At 41.8% G+C, this 20922-nt stretch overlaps 1 protein-coding gene across 3 annotated transcripts in view; it reads left to right on the top strand.

Moving 5' to 3' along the window:
* FAR2 (fatty acyl-CoA reductase 2) overlaps positions 1–20922 on the top strand; it is a 151304-nt gene that overhangs the window by 58941 nt on the left and 71441 nt on the right. For all 3 annotated transcript variants that reach the window (XM_026867158.1, XM_026867167.1, XM_026867173.1), the window contains exon 2: positions 2798–3032. In XM_026867158.1, the coding sequence (XP_026722959.1) occupies positions 2844–3032 (189 nt within the window). In that variant the 5' untranslated portion in view covers positions 2798–2843. The remainder of the gene's footprint in view (positions 1–2797; positions 3033–20922) is intronic.

The raw sequence follows: 20922 nt of genomic DNA, 5'->3' as shown, positions 1-20922 counted from the left end.
TTTTTTTTTTTTTTTTTTTTTTTTTTTTTTAACAAGTCTAGTAGGCATCCAACATCTGGCCAAAACAAATGAAGACCCATTTGGATAACTCAGAGAACCCAAATAAAGCAACATAAGAAATTGATGTCCACATTCCAAAACCTTAACAGCTATTTTTGCAGTAATCTACAGCTGTAATGCAAAGCACCACTGTTTAGTGATGCAGGTTGGAAATGTTCTGTACTACTGAAGGAGAGTAATTCCTGTTAAACACTGTGGTAATTTCCAAGTCCATGATGGAACGTACTATAATTTATAAATGTACCATTTTTCTAGCGGAGTGTTAGGTGAGGTTAGGTAGATACAATCTTCTGAATACAAGTTCAAAGCAAGTATCCGGTGACTGGAAGTTGTCCGATATTTCATCTTTTCATTTCTTTATGTTCAGTATAATTTGATGTCCTCTAGTGACTAAGGACGTCTCTCATTAATTTTTCTGCTTTGCAGGGCATGTGTTGTACCAAATTTCCGAAGTCTTTTGTAACCTCCATCTTCATCTGGCTAAACTAATGCCTACTTTTTGGACTCGCGCACCCTTTCACACACTGCCAGGTTGTCTTCCGGTATCGCTCAGCTTTTCTGAACCTGAATGAGATGTGACATTTTATTATAAATAAGTTAATTATCTAATAGTTTAACCTGTTTAACTTCCCAAGTGGCCAGCTCTTTGATAAGGACAGGTTTTTAATAGGCCTAGACAAGCCTGTTACAGCCATTTAAATTGTGATCTAGGCCATATGTGAAAGTAGGCTAATACCCAAATTAACTGAGCCAGAATACCCACAGCTATTAATTTATAAAATAGTGTCCTTCAGAAGTTATTCTGCTTGACCCACTTTCTAAATTGGACGGCACACCTGATGATTCACTCCAGATAAAGAAATTTGGGGATTTCCATGTGTTTGTTGCTTTGTACTGCAGTCCCAGGCAGCACTGGGAAAAAGCAGTATTTTCTTGGGCTTCAGTGTCTCATTGATGTGTCTGGGCTATCGTCTGTTAGCAATATACATTCAATGCTTCCATGTAGCTGAACAGTGATTGTGGGAACTGGCAGATTGGGAGAAATGAAAAGTCTGGGTAGATGCATCAGCTCTAGACCCAGATAACAACAGCACATGAACACCAACTGTGGATTGTTTTTCACTGTTGTGAGTGATAACCCAGCTAAACACATTCCGGAGTGTTGCAGTGACCACAGTACCCCTTGTAAGGAATGATCTGTGGTGTCACATAGCTGGTGGTCAGCTTTCTGGGGTAAGATACCTTGCTACGTCCTGAGAAAGGCATGGGCTGTAGGGCAAGCCGTATTTCTCTCATGGTCCCCTGTGGTGAAGGTCCCATGTAACGGGGATTCTTACAGTGCTTAAACTCTTTGTTATTGTTCATTTGTGCTGGTCAAAGCCAAGGACGAGGCTAAAGCCAAGGACAAGGATATAAAAAGTTCCTATATGAAGGCTTGCGGTTTTTGTTCTAAGTTAGGCTACTTCACGGTCCCTGAAATGCAAAAGTGTTGCTGAGAACAGGGAGTCTTGGAAGACTGCAAAAAATGTGCAAATGCTGCATGTATTTGCATTTTATTAGCATGCAGTTGACTCATTTCATGTTGAGAAACTTGAAATGGCCAACAGTGTTTCTGAAGCTTCTGCAGAGGAAAAAAGTTTTTCTGGGGTATCTGAAGATCATTGTCCTGGTTCTTGAATACTTAACTGACAGCATTCTGCTGTTCTTACTTCTTTTTGTTTCAAATTTAGTTGTCTTTTTTCAAAGCATTTATTTATATTTTCCCTAAGCCTTTCCCTTGGAATGTAAGTGGTTTGTGCATGCTGCGATCTGCTGCACTTCAAAGATAGGAGGGGGTTTTTCTCCTTCCATTAGTCTAATAGAGAGAGGGGCTGTTCTAAGAGGATTCAGTCCAGCCTTGTTTGTCATTTAATCAACTTAGAGTTCAAGTTGGGATGGCTGGGGACATGTAGGCCTGAAACCATTATATCTAATTAAAATACTTAACTGGGACACTTCATGTGGGATCCTGGTCATGTCAGCCCCCTTACATAGTCAGTAGATCTCCAAAGGGCAGTTCAAACAACCTGTGCTCCCATGTGTAGGTCATCACCCATTATTGGCTGTTAAGGCCAAAATTCATCCCACTTAACTCTAAGGAGCATGGTATTGCAGTCTTACAGAGCAATGTCGTGTTCTCCGTGAAGAAGAGCATTCTTCATGGTTTTATTCCAAGCCAGGAGAATAGGACGAGATCGCGAACATTGCTGAGTGATGGCTGACGAGAAATGTGACAGCTTGGCCCAGTGGAATTAACGTGGAAAACGCAGCAGTTGTACCTGCAGTGTTTGTGAGATCTGTTTCTACTTTGCCTTGTAGGCACCTTCGTGGCTGCCGCTTCACAGTGTGGGAGATAAATCTATTCAGCATGGCAGTGAGCATCCACTGCCAGGACTCCTGGGCAACACGAGTTATGTTCTAAGCTGTGACTGCTGAGTGCAGCTATGGTGTAATGCAGAGGATAAGACCGAGCTTGATGTTTTTAAGCTTCTCCGATTAACCTTTTTAATTTTTGTGGTTTATTTTCATAATAAAGGCTTTTTTTTTAAAAAAATCATCTTTAAAATTGCCAGTGACTTAACTAATATGAGCTGCCATAGTTGACTAGGAAATGTTATCTCGGACTCGGTAACTCTGAAATAACTGGTCTGTGTCTTGACTCAAAAGCCCTTAAAGCTTTATTTCTGCATCTTCTCAGGTACCTCCTGCAGAAAGTTAGAGGAAGGACAGAAGAAGAAAGCACCATGTCTTCGGTCTCAGCTTATTACAATGGAAAGAACGTACTTATCACAGGAGCTACTGGTTTCATGGGCAAAGTACTGGTGGAAAAGCTTCTGCGCTCCAGCCCTGAAGTGAAAGCAGTTTATATACTTGTCAGGCCAAAGGCTGGACAGTCAATGCAAGAGAGAGTGGCCAACATGTTGAAATGCAAGGTAAGGTCCTATATTTTATTCTAGAGTCTAATCTTAAATCCATTTAGGTGGGTGAAGCAAAGGACATAATTAATGAAAAATAAAATACTGCCTTCTGCTATAACCATTATATTTTATTTTTTTTTTTTAATGGCTAAACCAAACAAAAAATGTGAGTGAATGAACCTGGATCTGTTTGATTTTGGTAGGTGATAACAGCATTTTACACTGTGGTAAATGTTTATCTTTCTTTTTGGATTGCTGTTTGTTAAGGACAATTATTTTTCAAAAGCATGTTGCCTTAGCAAATTTCCTTTTAGCAAGAGTGGCGTTTTGCTTTCATGAACTTTTTGTTCCTTCCCCCACTTTGAAAACTTAATATTCAAGCATTAGCATTCAAAAACGGTGTGAACCCATCACACCCTGCCCCTTGCCCTTATTGGGGCATTTAATTCATTCCATAAGGCAAAGCCTGGTGGCCACGCATAGCTGCAGTGCACTGGGGCGTCTGCCACGGTCTGGTGTCTGTTCCAGTTTAACTGCTTGCAGCAGAACACAAAGGCTAAGACGGACCTGTGACTTAAAGAACAGACCTGCACCACCTCCACCCATGTGGCTTGTTTCTACTGAGCTTTTAGCTTGCTGCCCCGGCGAGGAAATCCAGATCTCTAGTGTCAAGAAGGATGTCAAAGCTCTTTGCTGCATTTAATGTAAAGATTTGTGAGGAGAAGCTGCTAGACCAGTTATCTACACTGGACTTGGCCCGAAGACCTCAAGGTCCTCAGGAGCTTAGGCCAGTGGTGAGGTCATGAACTTGCTCAGACTCCTCCAGCTGTGTTAAGTGCCAGAGTTCAAGCTAACGCTCGCCACTAGTGTGAATCTGTACATGCCTGATGTGAAATGAAGGGAAGGGACAGATCTGGCCCTAGTAGGCAAGGAATTGCTTGGAACTAATCTGAGAAATGTCAACATATCTTTAGAGCATTGGTCTAAAACTTTGAACAAGACTTGACTGGAAATGTACTTCTACTGCAGTTAGAATTAAGATAGGTCTATAGATAACTGATCTGACTTAGAGACAAGTAAGTCTGGGAGAAGACATGCGTTTTTCCTCTTAATGTTTTCAGGCAACAAGCTAGAAAAATCTAAACTGTGTTCAACAATACAGTTGTGGTTTTGGTGTGGGTTTTGGCGTGTTTTCAACAGAGGGCAGGTTATTTTCATGTTCAGGAAAATTTGTGAGTAATATAAAAGGAAACCACTGCTTTTGTTGCTTTTTGCAAGTCTGTTAAGTGCACAATTTTTCATTACTTTTCCTTTCGATTAACACTTTTCAGCTGTTTCTACAGCTTTCAGCTGAAGACTGTGGGTAATGGTTTTCATCATCAAACCACAGAATCCCAAATGTCATGTGCTTGCATGGTTTTGCCTTTTTATAAAACAAACAAACAAACAAAAAAACACTAAGAAAATTACAAACATTATTTTTTGGGGGACTTCTCTAAGCTTTGTTTGCATTTTATATATAAATACTCCTGGCTTATCTCTTCAGCGGGCCAGCACAGCTTGGTGGTGGTGTTAGCTATAGGTGAGGTTCCCTAGTAGCTGTTTTATCATTGCAGCTGTACTAAATGTAGCCTTTTTTTTTCCTAGCATGTGTCAGCAGTTTTAGACATGCAAACAGGACTTGATAACCTCCTCTTGAACCTTTGACAGCCTGCTTCAGTGTGTTTCAAATGAACAAAATAAGTCTCCAAGTAAGGTTGCAGCAGCCTTGAAAAGAAAAAAAAAAAAAATATAGGGGTATGATCACAACTCATTGAGGTCCCTTCAAGGAAGAAGGTGCCTTTTTGATGCTGTTATTTTTTTAAAACGCAAAAATACTTCCCTAAGGCAGAAACCCAACTCTTCAAAGGTTATTTACACGTGAAAATGTTGACAGCCTTTGGTTTTGTTTTTTTTCCAGAAGTGAAACTGTTCATTCCAGTAACTGTTGATTTCAGGGCAGATGAAGAGGGAAAGAAGCATCATTAACATTTTTGCGTACTGTGTCCAGTTGTAAATTTGCTGGATGTCTTTAAGCCACATAATCAGCCATTCACAAACAAAGTGAGAGACTATACTTTCATTTACAGTTGTGGCTTGCATTCTCCAGTTTGGGAAACCCCTGAGCTATAAAACAAATAAAAATGCAGCAAAAGCTTATTCCAAGTCTGCAGGCAACATTTGCATTTGGCATTCTTGATCATAATCTCTGACGAAGAATGCGTGTATTTGAGTAAGCACAGGAAAATTCAGAAAAAAATCCCTTCCTTATGTGTGCATACGTAATTTCTAATCTCTACTGCATAATTATTCTTTTCCCCCACAAACTGTTGGATTTAATGCAATACAGTATTTGTATCTGGTTTTAGGAGAAAATACATTATTTCTACTTTCATATTCTACCCAGTGTAACCTTCTCTACTGACCCGATCACACATTCACTTTGAAAGTAACTCTTTCTTCTTTTACATTATGCCTTGACCCAGCGTTATCCTCTGGAATTTCTCATTTTCGTATCCAGAAGTTTTCCAGGAACCAGAGGAATAGAGAAGAGCAGTTTGACAGTTTCTAAATATTCTAAACAAAGAATAGTATTTGGGATGAAATAAAATGAAAGCAGAGAAGTAGATTGACAGGAATTAGTTACACTCATAATGCTTAGGTTCTTCAGGTAAGGTCCTCCGGGGATTTTTGGTAGTACTTAATATTTTGAAAGAAATTTTTGCCTCTCGTTTTTGATCTCGCTTCATGTATCTCTGTGAAATTTCTGGGGTTTCTATTATTATATTTAGAGGGGTTAAACTTGAAGGTGACACATTTGTGAGCTGTCTTGTTCACAGTGTGTTCACATGAATTTTCTGGAAGATGACTCCCATTAAATAAAAAAAAGAAATTGTAAGTCACAAAAGGGTGTTGAAGTGTGAAGGGACAAAATGCCTTAGTTTGTGCTTTTAAAGCGTTTCTTATCTGGAGTTTTTCAAATGCTGAATCCAACATGAAGTGTAAAAATATAAAAAATAATTTGAGCATAAATCAGAATTCTCCCTCTGTATTCTGGAGTAGCCGGACAGATGGCGATGATGTTGGTTTTCCTCAGAACTTGTAAAATTAGTTTTACACGAAGATGTGTCATTACACTAATATGAAACATATAAGGAACAGATACTCAATTATCTCAGCATCAGCTCCAAAATGAACATGTGCATTGAGGACTGTGGGGCGCACGGTGACCTTGCCTACTTATGAAAGGAGATGTTCTATTTTTCCAGCAGCAGGTCCCTAAGGGAATCAAGCTATTACCCCGTGCTTAATGAAATGCCATGTCTGCATGGCACAGAGTGCAGCTCTTACACAAAAATCCACATCTCAGTATTGGCTTCAGCCTGGATGTGTCCACAGATGTGGATCACCAGGCAAAGCTTCGCAGTGCTCTTTACTCATTAGTTGATGGGGAGGTGTGTCTTTATCAAAGGTATGGAATTATTTCAAGGAGTGCTTTTTGTTGTTTGATCCAGGCGTGCGCAGAAATAGGCAGGAATGCTTGGAGGGGTTGTCTCGGATTCCCTGGGGAGCAGTTACTGGGCTAAGGCTGAGTCACGCGCTGTAGCTTTCACGTTGTCCCTGGGAGAGCAGAGCTTTTTCCATGCCCTGCGTGCAGTGCAGCGAGGCTGCTTGCTGCTGCCAAGCTGTTCCTCAGATCTGTTTGTTCAGTGCTTCTAATTAGAAAGATCAGTCAAAGTGGGGAGTGGAAAAGACTCTTGTTAATGTCTCTGATAATTCAGAGAGAAAATAGGGAGGCTGCTGAAAACGGGGAGCAGATAGTGCTGGGTGTGACCAGAAATACTGTAAAATGCTACTGCTTTTTCATATTGTCCAACCACAGGGAGCCCTTATGGTTAACCCTTGTAGTTACAGTGGCTGGTACAGACCTCCTCTGCCCTGCAAAGCTTTGTCTAGAACTACACATTATGATGGGACTGACCATCAAAACCAGCAGAAGTCCAGTGTTAGACACCTTTGCTTGTTCTGTATTTCCCCGTCAAGTGTGCTATGCTTATCTGCAAATATACAGCAAGACCCTCTGTTAGCCCTGTAAATTTTACCAAATCATGCCAGATTTCTCTTTCTCCACCTCCCTTGACTATTCCTTTCTACACTCCCTCGCTCATGCATCTTGCTCATCACCATAAGCAGTAAAGGTTCTCCATGCCAAACCGGTGCAGCATCACTCCGTCTGGGACAGCATCCCCTAAATCTCCTGCGACCACCACAGTGGTGCATGGATCAGTACCTGCATCAGAGTAATGAGGTTTTCTGGTTGATAGAATGAGATCTCACTTGCTCGGTAAGAGATCTGGAAACTGCTAATTGGAGTGAAACAGAGCTGAAGATGTTTTCTGGTTTATTATTTATATAGATTTGGCTCGCTTGTGTCAGTAGGCTATCAGAAAAACTCGTATTTGTGTACCAAAGGAACAAATCTGTCATTTTAACAAAAACTTGTTTCTTACTTGACCCTGCAATTTGTAAACCATGTGGTAGAGAGGAGCTAAATCTCAAGGGTGATAACAAAACTGACACAAATGCAGGCCAGGGTCTCGAACCCTTCTGTTCCTCTTTCCTAAGCTAACACCGTCTGTTGCCTTGTTCCATTTCGTTTCTCTGTCTTCTCCAATTTGTTTTTCTGCTTGAAGAAGGCTGGTAAGGTTTTGCTTTATACGTTAGCAGCTAACAGCCTGCTTCCAACAGCACAAGGGTGGCCCAACAATACAGCTGGTGCTTCCAGCAAGATAACCTTTCATACCAGACAAACAAGAAGCCACCATTAGTCCTGAGCTCAAGACTCGCGCATCCCTGGTGTCACTTTCTGCTTTTGGATGTTTGCAACCGTGCTGCTGCTCCTTGGCTCTAGGCTCTGCTGGAACATGGGCATCTGGAACAAGCAAAGTGCAGTGTCATTGCCCTTGCTGGGTGCTGCAGCCTTGTATGGTGACAGCTCCTCCTCATTTGATGGACACCCAACCCGTGTCATGACTCAGGGTGTAGAATCTCACCCGTCAGCTTTCAGCTAAGTTGGGAGATCTGGCAGCCCTACCTGCACTTTTATCTATTCTGCATGCAAAGCCAAGCCTGCCGGGAGGCTGAATGAGAATCTGAGAAGCACAGAGGCCCATCTTATCAATTAGCTTCAGCAGAACTTGGTTTCCTACACCTCCTTTCTCCTTTGCACTTTCAAAGCTTGTCAGCACAGACTGCATTCTGCAGAAATGCTGGAAGTGCACCTAGGTGGAAATGGCAGGGTTTTAAAATTTTTTTTCAAGTACTCAGATGTCAGGGAAGAGACCATGACAAGAGGAAGGAGGAAGAAAGGTGGTAGCTGAAATTGTGTCCTCCGATGCTTCAGTCAGATAAAATCAGCCTGCAGTCCGCTGAGGAAGAATGGCTTCATGTGACTGAGGCAGTTCCGAGAGAAAATAGGCTTATCGCACAGTTTCATGGTCATAATACTGTTTCCTTCACTACTTAGCATACACGGATGCTTCACAGTAATTTAGAATTTCTCCACACATTGCCTAAGTTAATCAGGGATGCATTCAGAAACTATTTAGAACAACCCTCTATCTTCTTTGCTGCATGTGTTTTGTTACACTTATGTGACTAATGACAGTATTAGAAATAATATTAACTACACTTTTCTGTAGATAATGGGTTTTTTTTTGCTAAAAATTTCCAGTGTGTCTGGTGAGTCTGATTCATCTCAGTGCCCTTTTGCAGACTGATTCCCTTTCGGATACTTTAATTTAGAAATGTTAAAAATGAAGCACCTCAGATGAATAGTCAATTTGACGAAACTTGCATGTTTGAAAATGTATTGCTGTGTCCGTACTCCTTTTTTTTTTTAGAACCACAAACTTGTTCTGTAAAGTTCTATGTACATACAAAAGCAGGCATGGAAAAAAATATGGGGAGGTATCTATACCCCATTCTTGAAAGATGAGCCCTCATTTTTTTTTAATGAAGCTGTAGAGAAAATGTGGGTGACAGGATTGTAATGCAAATTAACCATCCAGGGACAGAGGGAGGAAGCAGTTAAATAATGAGTTGGTGATACTGCTAAAGAAAGGATTTATGTTTTGCTTATGAGAAGTTACAATGAACATCAAGACATCCAAAAGGAGAGACATCAGCTAAGTTCAAAGATGTCAGGGAAAAGGAAAAGTGGGTCAGGAACAGTAGAATAATGGGATAAATTTATGACGTAATGGAGACACCAGCGGAAATCTTAGTAATGGAGAAAAACCAGTACAGATGCAGAAGATAAAAGGACTAATAAAAAAACTGCAGTAATATGAAAACTTAGGGAGAGATCCTGAAGAAACAATTAGAGAAAAGAAGATGGCGCATCTGCAGAGGCTATCAGGGATAACATTTGGAGAAAAAAAAGAGTCTGTATAAAGCATCAGAAGGAAAGTATGAGGAGTAGGGCTATCACTGGTGAAAGTCAGGGCAGTGGTCTGGAAGAGAATGGGCTTGAGGAGGTAGGTGGAGGAAAGCTTAATGAAGGACTAGAAATGGATATTGGTAGGGAGGAGGGAGAGGAGGAAACCTTCTTTCCTGGTATTGATATATGATAAATTTTTATTAGTCATGTTTTGGCATTCAGGACCCCTACCTATGCAAGCACAGGTCTTTGTCCAAAAAGTCTTTCAGTCTGAATCAAAAACCTGGTAAGGTCGTGAGCTGAAAGGAGAGAAGTAGTTTAGGGTGACTGGAGGGCCCATGAGAATGAATGGACACCATGACTTTTGAATTACAGAAAGGACTGTGTGTGATTGAAAGCCAAACTCCTTGTACCTCGTTATATAACCCTGTTGAATTCCTCCTATATCAAGGTGATCAGACAGTGTTTTCCTGCTTGTCCCAAGTTCATCTTCACTGAGCTTTTAGAAGCATGAGAGAGGAGTTTTTAGGCCTCGTTTAAGACAGTCTGTAAAATAAGTCTTCCATCTTTTGCTTAGATGTGGTTTTTTGGTGGTTTGGTTTTATTTTTGGTGGTCATTTATTTAAATGGCAAAGTAATTTGTGGATTAATATCTGTTGAACTACACAAGAGGTTGTTCTCCACCCCTTAGTCTTAATTGTGTTGCAGAACAGAAGAGGTTAAGCATGAGAACTGCCCATCCTGTTCTCTGTTCTGTGCAGTTTCTAGAAGTTACACAAAACTAATATTTTATTTTGCAGAACAAGCTCTAAACTCTTTCTTCTTCCTTTGGCCAGTTAAATTTTCCATCCCTCTCTTGCTGCCTGCGTAGACATCCCTGTGGCCTGAGTAATTCTCCGTTCCTCCCAGCCACTCATATCAAGAGTCTGAAAGAGGTACTGTTCTCCGATGTCAGGGGAAAATAAAGTCTCCTTCTTGCCTTCTAATTAAGATCAGTCTTTGATACTGTCACAGTACAGCAGCTATTCCCAGGAAATTTCATCTCCTATTTTAATCAGTAGGGAATATGTTAAAACTTCTGTAGTGTCTTTTATGATACAAAAAAAAAAAAAAAAAAAAAAAAAAAAAAAAAAAGTGGGTTTTTTATATTCAGGCAGAATTTCATGTGTTTTAATTTTTTGATGGTTTTCTCTTGTCTTGTCACTGGATACCCCTGAGATGAGCCCGGCTTCACCCTCTTTACCCCCTGCTATCAGGTATTTGTAAGCATTGGTAAGATCCCCCAGAGCTTTTTCTTCTGCAGGCTGAACGGTCCCGGCTCTCAGCCTTTCCTCATAGAAGTGCTCCAGTCCATCATCTTCATGGTCCTTCACTGGACTTGCACCACTGTGTCCAGCTCTCTCTTGTGTCGGGGATCCCACAACTGGACACTGCTCTCCAAATGTGGCTTCACCAGTGCTAAGTAGTGGGGAAGGTTAATCATTTGGGCAGTGTTGCTGGCAGCTAAGTGTTGAGCTAATCAGTTCTGAAGTGCCTCTCTCTCTGAGGAGGAAGACTACATCCATTAAATCTGCCTTCTGGAGCACTTTATAGATTCTCTTAACAGTAGCAGTGGAGGCAGAAAAAGTCTGTCACCAGGAGTTTCAGAGTATCCTGTAGGTCAGGACTGAAATAATTTTTTTCTATCAGTTTGTTTGAAGCAAATAAGTTGTAGAATCATAGAAGCATAGAATCATTTAGGATGGAAATGACCTTTAAGATCATGGAGTCCAACCATTAACCAAACTAAGGACCACAAAGGGACGGTTTTCCCTGAGTGCTTCAAGGTGGAAATCAGCAGGGAGGCAGCAGTCCTGCTGCTGCTGTCCTTCACAGCAGCTGTGCTGGTTGGACTGTTCCAAAAGGGAGGGTTGAAAAAAATCACCAAAACACTTCAGCTTCCTCCTACCCTCAAATTCTATGCAGGTATTCTTAAACTGAATCAATCATGGAATCTTAGATTATTTATGTTGGAAATGACCTTTAAGATCATCGAGTCCAGCCATTAACCTAACGCTGCCAAGGCCACCACTAAACCGTGTCCCTGAGCGCCACATCTCCACGTCTTTCAAATACCTCCAGGGATTGTGACTCAACCACTTCCCTGGGCAGCCTGTGCTTGACAACCCTTTTGGTGAAGAAATTTTTCCTGATCTCCAGTCTAAACCTCCCCTAGCACAACTTGAGGCCATTTCCCTTTGTTGTATTGTTTGTTACCTGGGAGAACAGACCAACACCCATCTTGCTACAACCTCCTTTCAGGTAGCTGTAGAGAGCAATAAGGTGTCCCCTCAGCCGCCTCTTCTCCAGCCTAAATAACCCCAGTTCCCTCAGCCACTCCTCATAAGACCTGTGCTCTAGACCCTTCATAAAGGCTGTTCCCGCTGGGGGAAGCTAGGTCCCTTCTGACATGGCTTCTCCTTGTACTCCTGCTTAAATCTCTCCTTGAAACATCAGTCACTGGTCACTTACAGATGCCATTCTCCAGGGTTATCAAATGGTTTCTGCTGATGTTGTCCCTTAAAAGCAGGAATCACAGTATCTGGAAGCTCTGGGAAGGATTATGACCTAATCATGTGATGCGTTGTCTTTTAATACAGCAAGCAATACTGCTGAAATACAGATGAGCCTTGAGGTCTGCCACTGGTCACAAGCTTCGCTAGGTTGTGCGGAATACAAACCTCAGTTTTGTCACTGCCAAGGAGAGTTCACAGCTTAATGATCCATCTTTGCAAACTGTCTTCCGTATTTAAACTCCTGGGGGTATTTGCAGTAGTAAAGTCAACTTGTGGGTTGTTTTTTTTTTTTTAAAAAAATAGACTGCGGTTTTCCATTTACTCCAGTTTTACATTACTTGCAAGAGGTGCACAATAAATCACAATGGAAGTAAGATTGTTTAATTGGCATAAACTACTGAATTAAAAGCAAGGACACAGTGCTAAATGAAACTGTAGAAGCAAGTTGCATTATTCTCAAATAAGTAAATTCTTGAAAGCAGAAACGCTTCACAATTTCAAGCGTGTTTGTCTTTCAGTTAATTAAAATTCTTTAATTTCTAATTTTAGAATTAAAATGCTTTGGTTTCAACACCTGGCCACATCAGTTTCCTCATCTTTCACTCAAAACAGCTGCTGGAGGTGTTGATGTGGCACGTCCGCTGAGACAGTAATGCTGATACTTGTCCGGGTACTCAGGCACTTGCAAGACCAACCCAGCATTATTTATGGTGGCCCACCATCCCTGTCTGACCAGGGGCCACCTGCCTGGCAGCCCTACTGCGAAGAAACTGTGTCTCTCTTACCAGCCTCTCTTCGCAAGGTGTGTGTGAGCTTTGCTAGGTGCACACACAGAAAATATGTCTTGCACAAAGGGTCTGGGAAGATCTCCCTGTGGAGCTCGGCTTTCTATGCCGAGGGAGTTAATGGTTTTTAATCTTGCGTGTCATTCTACACAAATACCCGCCACCTACAGACCAATATGTAAAAGCTGGCCTCCATTTTTATCTTCGCTTCTTGGTTTCATGTGACTTTTCCTTGGCCTGGACTGAAATCGTGATAAATCATCAGATTTCAAAAGCGTTTTTTTATTGGTTGGTTTTTAACTTACAATCACTTCATGATGTTAAGTAGATCACGATCTAAACAGCAGCACTTCCAGGGGAGAATACAGAGCCTCAGATATAAGTATTCCAGAAAAAATCCCTCTAGCCAGTTGTGTGCTAGTGCAATAAAGTGAAGGAAAAAAAAAAAAAAGCTTAAAGAAAGGAAAAATCTGCTTCACATTAGCTGTCTAACAAAAGACTTATGCATAAGTTTAAATATAAATATTCAAGTATTCTGCATTTGTAAAGATATGGGTAATTTTATGCAGTTTTTTCAGAACTCTGATGGTGAGGGACCTCATTTTATCCAAGGAACATTGTGGACAAGCTTCTTATGCAGTAAACACAAACCCATGCTCTGCAGTGCAGTTAATATATACACATTTCCATACACACAGATGCACACAAAAACATAAAAATACTCTTTCAAGCAAGCCATTTCTGTTTTATTTAATGGTGGATATGCCAAGGGATTTGTGTGTTAATGATGATGTCTGCAGTGAAAAATTCTGCCAGCTGATAAATGACTAAATAAAGAAGGATTCAGCCCTTGAAGCACATGAGCAGGGCGTACGTTTAGAATGATGCAATTAAAAACCCCTCAAAAGTAAAATCTTCTCTTGTCAGTAACAGCCTAAAGGTTGCAGTCAGGCTCCATTTGCTACCATATGTAAAATGAGATGCATTTTTAGTTCTCTATAACCAGTGATATTTTGGGATGCTTGAAGCCTTTATCTACTTCACAATATTTTTTTTCTTTAATGTGCAAGGGTATCTTAGAGAAGAAAGAGGGAATCTCATCAGGGAGTTAGCAAACTCGGATTGCAGTTGAGTCACAACTTTAAAGAATCTTCGTAACAGTGGTTGAATTTGCATTTTTGCCTACATGCTTTCTGGTTTGCAGCCAAGGCCCAGTTCCTGAAATCAGAATTTCTCTTGATATCTTCATTTAGGTTTGGTTGAGTATCTCGTGAAGGGTGGATGTCAAGGAGGTGATGGGCCCAATTAAGTAATTTACAGTTGTCCTTTCAATTATACATCATCATGTTGGATTTTCTTTTTGCTCTGGATAATTTTGTTTCTTATAGAAAAAAAAAAAAAAAAAAAAAAAAAAAAAAAAAAAGCGTGTATGAGTATGATTTCACTGCCATTATTTCAACTTCAGATCCTAGTGATTTAACACAGTAAGAAGTGCTTGATACAGGAATGCAAATGCAGTTAATCGCTCTTCTATATCTAGGAAACCAATACTGGCTGACTCCAGCTTAAAAGCCTTGGAGGATAAGGAAGCTAAGCAGTTTCTGGGTTTGGAAGCTACCAAAACCAATAAGCAGTGGTTTTATTGGTACTGCTGACTCTCATCCACTTCTTCAGCCCATGTGAATGCATCTGAACTTGACCTTGTCTGTCAAGCTGGAAATGGAAATTGTATCTAATATTAGATTTTTGCAAGTGAGCAAAGGGAAGATTTAGATTTTCTAGTCCACAAAATTCACTTTTATGCTAGTCAGAGATCTCTCCATCCAGAAAATTGTCCCTTTTTGGATGTTGGTCTCCTTGCCAGCAGAAAGCTTTCAGCATCACTACCACTGCTGGCTGCATATCCCAAGTGGTAAAAGTCAAGGAAGCAAGAGAGCGTACATTAGCGTTACGGGTGAAATGTGGCTCAGGAGAGAGTGATGTTAAGGATTTCAGCCTGGCTTTTGCAGAGAGGACAGGAAAAGTACAAAGAGCATTAAAGAGAAAAGTGCCACTCCACAGGCTCGAGACTTTGCATCGGTAACAGAAATCAGAGCTATTTCCCATCAGTTTTTTCTGGCATCAAGACCCTGGAGCAACATCATTAGGGAAGTCCCGTCGGGCATCCTTTGTAACCCTCTGATATCTCCCGTATCCTGGTTTTGCTCAGGCACTCAGGAGAGCTGAGCTCTCAGGCAGCTGCACAGCAGGCTTTGTGTTCGTGATTTTGCCAAGTGACCCGTTCACCAACAAGGCCTTCGGCAAACATGTTTTTAAACAATGTTTGTCATTTTGCTGAAGCCTGTGACTTGGCTCTTGACGTGTGTGTGTTGGTGTGATTCCTTTTTGGGCTGTTGCACTTCAGAACCACTCTGGACACCCAGTGGAGCTGCTTGTGTACCAAAGCTCATGCACGGGCTTGGGTTCTTTGCTTTGAATTGAAGCTGAATAAGGACACCTAATCTCAGGCAACTGTTGGGAACATCTTCGCCTGCAAATCAGTTAAGAATGGAGGCTTATCCTTTTCTTAAATGGGTCGGTAATGGAGCTATCAGTCAGCACCAAAGAGTAAAATTTGCTATTTGTTCATTCAACAAAATATAAAGCTAATTCATGCTTTGTACTTCATGTCTGATTTTATTACATTCTATCCCTGGCTGCTTTTTCCATTTTTTCTTGAAGAAAGCTTTTCTGTTTCCCTAAATTTAACCCTGGCCTTTCTTACCTGTGGTTTTTGTTATCTGGCAACTGACTATGACTGAATGATGGATGCTAAAACCAATGTTAGAGAACCTTGCAAAGCATGAATTTTGTTGTGAACAAAACCACTGCAGCTTAAGAAGAAATCCTTGATGTAGTGGGGTGAGTCTTTAATCTGCTTTAACTTCTCAGTCAAAACCTTCAGAACTGATCACTGGAACACTGTCCCACGCCACATCCTTGTCTCTCCAATATAGAGACATGGATTTGATGGATGGACCACCCAGTGGATAAGGAGTTGGCTTGATGGTCGCACTCAAAGAGTTGTCATCAATGGCTCCATGTCCCAGTGTAGAGCAGTGACGAGTGGTGTCCTCAGGGGTCGGTGTTGGGACCGGCGCTGTTTGACATCTTTGTTGGCGACATGGACGGTGGGATGGAGCACAGCCTCATCAAGGGCACCAATGACACTGAGCTGTGTGGTGCAGTCAACATGCTGGGGGGAAGGGATGTGCCATCCAGAGGGACTTGGACAGGCTGGAGGGGTGGGACCGTGCAAACCTCATGGAATTTAACAAGGCCAAGGGCAAGATCCTGCCCATGGGTCAGGGCAATCCCAAATACACAGGCTGGGTGAGGAGTGGATTGAGAGCAGCCCTGCAGAGAAGGACTTGGGAGTGGTAATGGATGGAAAATTACTGTGAGCCAAGAGCGAGTGCTTGCAGCCCAGAAAGCCAACTGTGTCCTGGGCTGCATCAAGAGAAGTGTGGCCAGCAGGTCAAGGGATGGGATTCTCCCCTTCTACTCTATTCTTGTGAGACCCCAGTGGGAGTACTGTGTCCAGCTTTGGGGCCCCCAACATAAGAAAGACATGGACCTGCTCGAGTGGGTCCAGAGGAGGCCACGAAGATGATCAGGGGGCTGGAGCACCTCCCTTATGAGGACAGGCTGAGAGAATTGGGGTTGTTCAGCCTGGAGAAGAGAAGGCTCTGGGGAGACCTTAGAGTGATCTTCTAGCACTTAAAGGGGCTGCAGGAAAGCTGGGGAGGGACTCTTGATCAGGGAGTGTAGGGATAGGACGAGGGGTAATGGTTTTAAACTGAAAGAGGGAAGATTTAGATTAGATAAAAGGAAGACATTCTCCCCTGTGAGGGTGGTGAGGCCCTGGCACAGGTTGCCCAGAGCAGCTGTGGCTGCCCCCTCCCTGGAAGGGCTCAAGGCCAGGTTGGACGGGGCTTCAGGCAACCTGGGCTAGTGGAAGGTGGCCCTGCCCAGGGCAGGGGATTGGAACTAGATGATCTTCAAGGTCCCTTCCAACCCAGACCATCCTGTCATTCTGTGATTCTATAATACCTTCTACAAAGTTGTTAAAATACTGGGGAGGTGAGGGGGGAATACTCTGATCCTTAGGACCTCTAAGAGAGAGCTCCCACTTGTGACACAGTGGTGGTACATCTTGATATGCACAGTCCAGAGGATTTGATCTTCTAGGTGTCCCACCTGCAAAGAATTGTCACTAGCTCATGCAGTCCCTGGTATTGAGCTATGACTGGAAGAGTGAAAACAAATTCAGGGTACCCCTGTATACCAGAATGTTACTCTTGCCAGAAGGTGCTCCTAAGTCTATTTATACAGGTACTGACTGATGCATTATGTACCAAGCAATTGACCCTAAAATTGATCCTCCAAAAGATAAGACAGCTTAAAAGTTGGTGAAGGTCACCTTCGGCTGCAGTTTACCCTAGAAAATCTGGCCTGTTGTTTTTATTTCATTTACCAAGCCCATTATGACTGCTAGGTACATTAGGGAGAATGCTTTAAGAAAATGTGAAGTTCTGAATCACATCATTGCCCGCACAAATCAAAATGTCTGAATGGTGCCAAGGAACCCAAGTGTGAAAATTGTTTTTTGGTAATTTTCTGGGGGCTTGTATTAGGCCTTTTGTTTTCTTTTAAGAGAGCTGGTGGTGAGCGTATTATTAGTGTTAGCCTGTTGTAAATTAATTTTGCTTCTTGAAAGAAAAACTGCTGTGGCGAAGCAACTCTTCCATGTGAATGATGGTGTGATTATGAACAGCAGCTGACTGACTGCAGCCAAACATTCAGAGCGAGCTGGTCTGATTTTGCAGAGGGAAACGCTGCTACTTCTGTGAACAGGGATGATTTACTGCCACACTCTGGACCACAGAGATGGCTGGCCAGAGCTTGTTGCCTGTGACCAGACTTGTCTGGAGTTGGTGTAGGGAAGGGCATACTGGATTAGCTAAATATTTTAAAAATCAAGGCGTGCCTTATGCACTCTCTGAAAAATTACTATCAGACTGATTTTGGATCCTATAGTTGTTTGATTACTATAAGCTTCTGATTCGAAAATCCTAACTGTAAGATGACTGCTTCCAAGGTGTACTTTTGGGATTGAATGTTTTCCTGTATCACAGCACCCCGCCATGCCAGGTGGCACTTCATGTCCATCTCACGGGGATTTTGTGCATCTCTCTTCCCACCTGGCTGTCACAGCTTCTGAGATGGACTTCTGCCTGTACTTCTCCTGAGATGGAATTGTGTGATTTCCCATGCTTTTACCCTTCTGCGTGTTTACGTCACCTTACCACAGATTGTTAAAATACCTGCAAATCTGTTGGGAACCTGCAGCAATCAAAGGGACAGTGGCTTTATAAGTCTAATAGGACCCAGAGCTGCTGTGGTTACTGATGTGGATTGTGCTGGTGGAGGTGGGATGCTGGGCTACCTGAAGAAGAATCTGGGTACGGAGATGACAAATATTTTATAAGCCTTGCAGTATTCGTTTTCTTTGAGGAAAGTTGGTGTGTCTTCCACTGGTGCATCAATCTTGTGCTGTAGTTTGAGTCCGTTTTATCCTAAACTTGAGGTTGCATTGAAGTGGGTGTCACTGAAGACTTAACAGAATCTTGTCTTGAGTTGATACCGACTGAATTTGGTGAGTTTTGCCAAGCTCATTGCGTATGGATGGGATTTATATGAAAGAGAAAATTTAGAATGATCTTCTCATACATTAAGCTTTGAGATAATCGCTGATTTAAGCATCTAGTTTGCCTGTTAGTTCTTAAAATATCCCAGCAGGCGTGTGATGAGCAGTGGTGGTGGAAGAGTTCAGATGTGCCAAAAAATAAATTGGTAGGGTCAAAGGCTTGAGCTTGGCGAACTGGTAACTCGTTTAGTGTTAGGTACCGTAAGGAAAAATCAGAGCTGGGAAACCAACCAATGCCAGCGTTAATCTGCTCCCACAGCAGCAGCACACTGCAACGGTTTAAAGAATGCCGAATTATAAAAACGTAGAAATGGAGAATAGCAAAGGGACAGGGGATGCACCAAGGGGAATTACCACAGGGTGAAGGCTCTGGACTGAGACCAAGGGAAGTGTATGTCTGCACTGCACAGCACGTGGTACCTGTGGTAACAAGAAGCAAAGCTGGTTGCTAGAATGCCAGAATTTACTAAAAATCTGTGGTTATCATTTTTCTCCCAGTCCGTTGGAGGTGTACGTTTGAGAGGAGAAATTACCAGTTCCAGTAACTTGCATTTGTCCATGGCTGATTGCACCAAGATTTAAAGGCAGGAACTGAGCTTGGTGTCCGGATGGGACTTCTGGGCACTGCTGCAGTATAAATAGCAAATTTTAATAGCAAAAACAAACAATGACACGTTGTTTGTTTAAAAACCAAACAAACCTTTGATACTAGCTAACTGCGTGTGTCCATTTGATCTGCATTATCATGTGTTTTCTTCTCATCTCTCACTGTCTACTCTGCTAGTTGTCGCTTTTTGCTGCCATCTTGTCTTAAAAGTGGGGTTCCAAGAGCTTAGTTTAGGGACAAGGTCTCTTATTTTGGGTTTGTATCTGCAAAACCCTAAACTCTGTTTTCAAGCCTTCGTGCTACTTCTGAGCTCAGCAAAACAGGAGCCTGAGTCTGGCTCTAAGCTGGGCATTTCTAGGCATTATAATTCAATAAAACTACAAGTATTGCATAAATATCAGCAAATGTTTATGGTGAATAGTCAGAATCTTCCTAGTAGGGAAGGAAAAAAAAAATCCCTCCAAAATGTTTTTTGGTAAATGAAACATGAATAAGGACAAGCAAAATGCACTTTTTTGTTGAATTATCTGGATTATATTGGTAGAGCTCCAACACCAGGGCCCTAGAAATAGGGGAAAAAAAAAAAACAAACCAAACCTCAAAATATTTTGGGGTCACCTCCTCTAAAATAACAATTCACATTTTTGCTTCAGAAGAATATTTTGAAAATTATTTCAGATTTTTATTTTTAAAATTGTGGAACTAGCAGCAAAAAAATTTTGAGTCACTGACAGTTTCTTTTTTCATTTTATTGAAAATTTCCCCTTCAGTTCAAGCAAGAATCAAGATATATAGGTTCTCTCTTTGATAGTGAAAGCATCTTGAAAATGTAGGTGTCCAGAGGTCTCTGTAGTAGTCTCGTCTTGATTATTAGAGGTGTGTAACACACACTGTAAGCTTGTAGACTTCTCACTCAAAAGCTTCAGGATCCTGTCTGTAAACTGTCTCAGTCTGACCTCTTTAAACCCTTTTAAAAGTACTTCACTTACTATTCAAGGTATTCAAGTGTAAACTGTGCTGTAAGAACACACAATAGGGGTGCAGTTGGGTAAGAGAAGGATTTATCATACTGCTTTCTGGGGTGGCTGCCCCTGAACCAAGGTTTTTTTCACAGGACCAGGTGAATACAGCTGTACTACTTCTGGCATTGCATGTCTACCCACAGCCAAGGAATTAACCATCTGAATAATTTAAGCAAAAAACCCCCCACTTTTATATGTAGATTTTTGTTTGGGGAGGTTGCTTGCTCAAAGGAAATAACTGTTTTTTTTAAATCTGCTCTATGACCTAGTGTGTTGTATTCATGCTTGAAGGCACACCGTTTCCCTGATGTTTGACTCCCCATTGCATGTGGGCAGTTCCCAGGCTACTGCCCTTGCTATGATCTCCAGGAAGTTGACTTTATTAAAAGTGTGCATGCATGTATGTTTTGCAGCAAATTTCTTTGCCACGGGGGCAAAGAGAGTATGAAAAACTATGCATTTCATTTATTTGAGAAGCCTCCAGGCTTTCTGCATTCTGGAAGACACTTATGTCTGGAGAAAGGCAAATGTTGCACCCATCATCAGAAAGATCAAGAGGGACAGTTCAGGCAGCTGTAGACCAGGCACTTTCACGTCTGTCCCTGGAAAAATCATGGAGTGAGTTTTCTTGAAGCACATTTCTGGGTACGTGAAGTACAAGAAGGTGAATGAGGATAGTCAGCATGGACTTACCCTTAGTATCCTT

This window comes from Athene cunicularia (assembly GCF_003259725.1).
Source record: "Athene cunicularia isolate RWA chromosome 1 unlocalized genomic scaffold, athCun1 chr1_part2, whole genome shotgun sequence".
Classification (NCBI taxonomy): domain Eukaryota; kingdom Metazoa; phylum Chordata; class Aves; order Strigiformes; family Strigidae; genus Athene; species Athene cunicularia.
The sequence above is the reverse complement of the archived record's forward strand: the minus strand, read 5'-3'. Positions and strand labels throughout refer to the sequence as shown.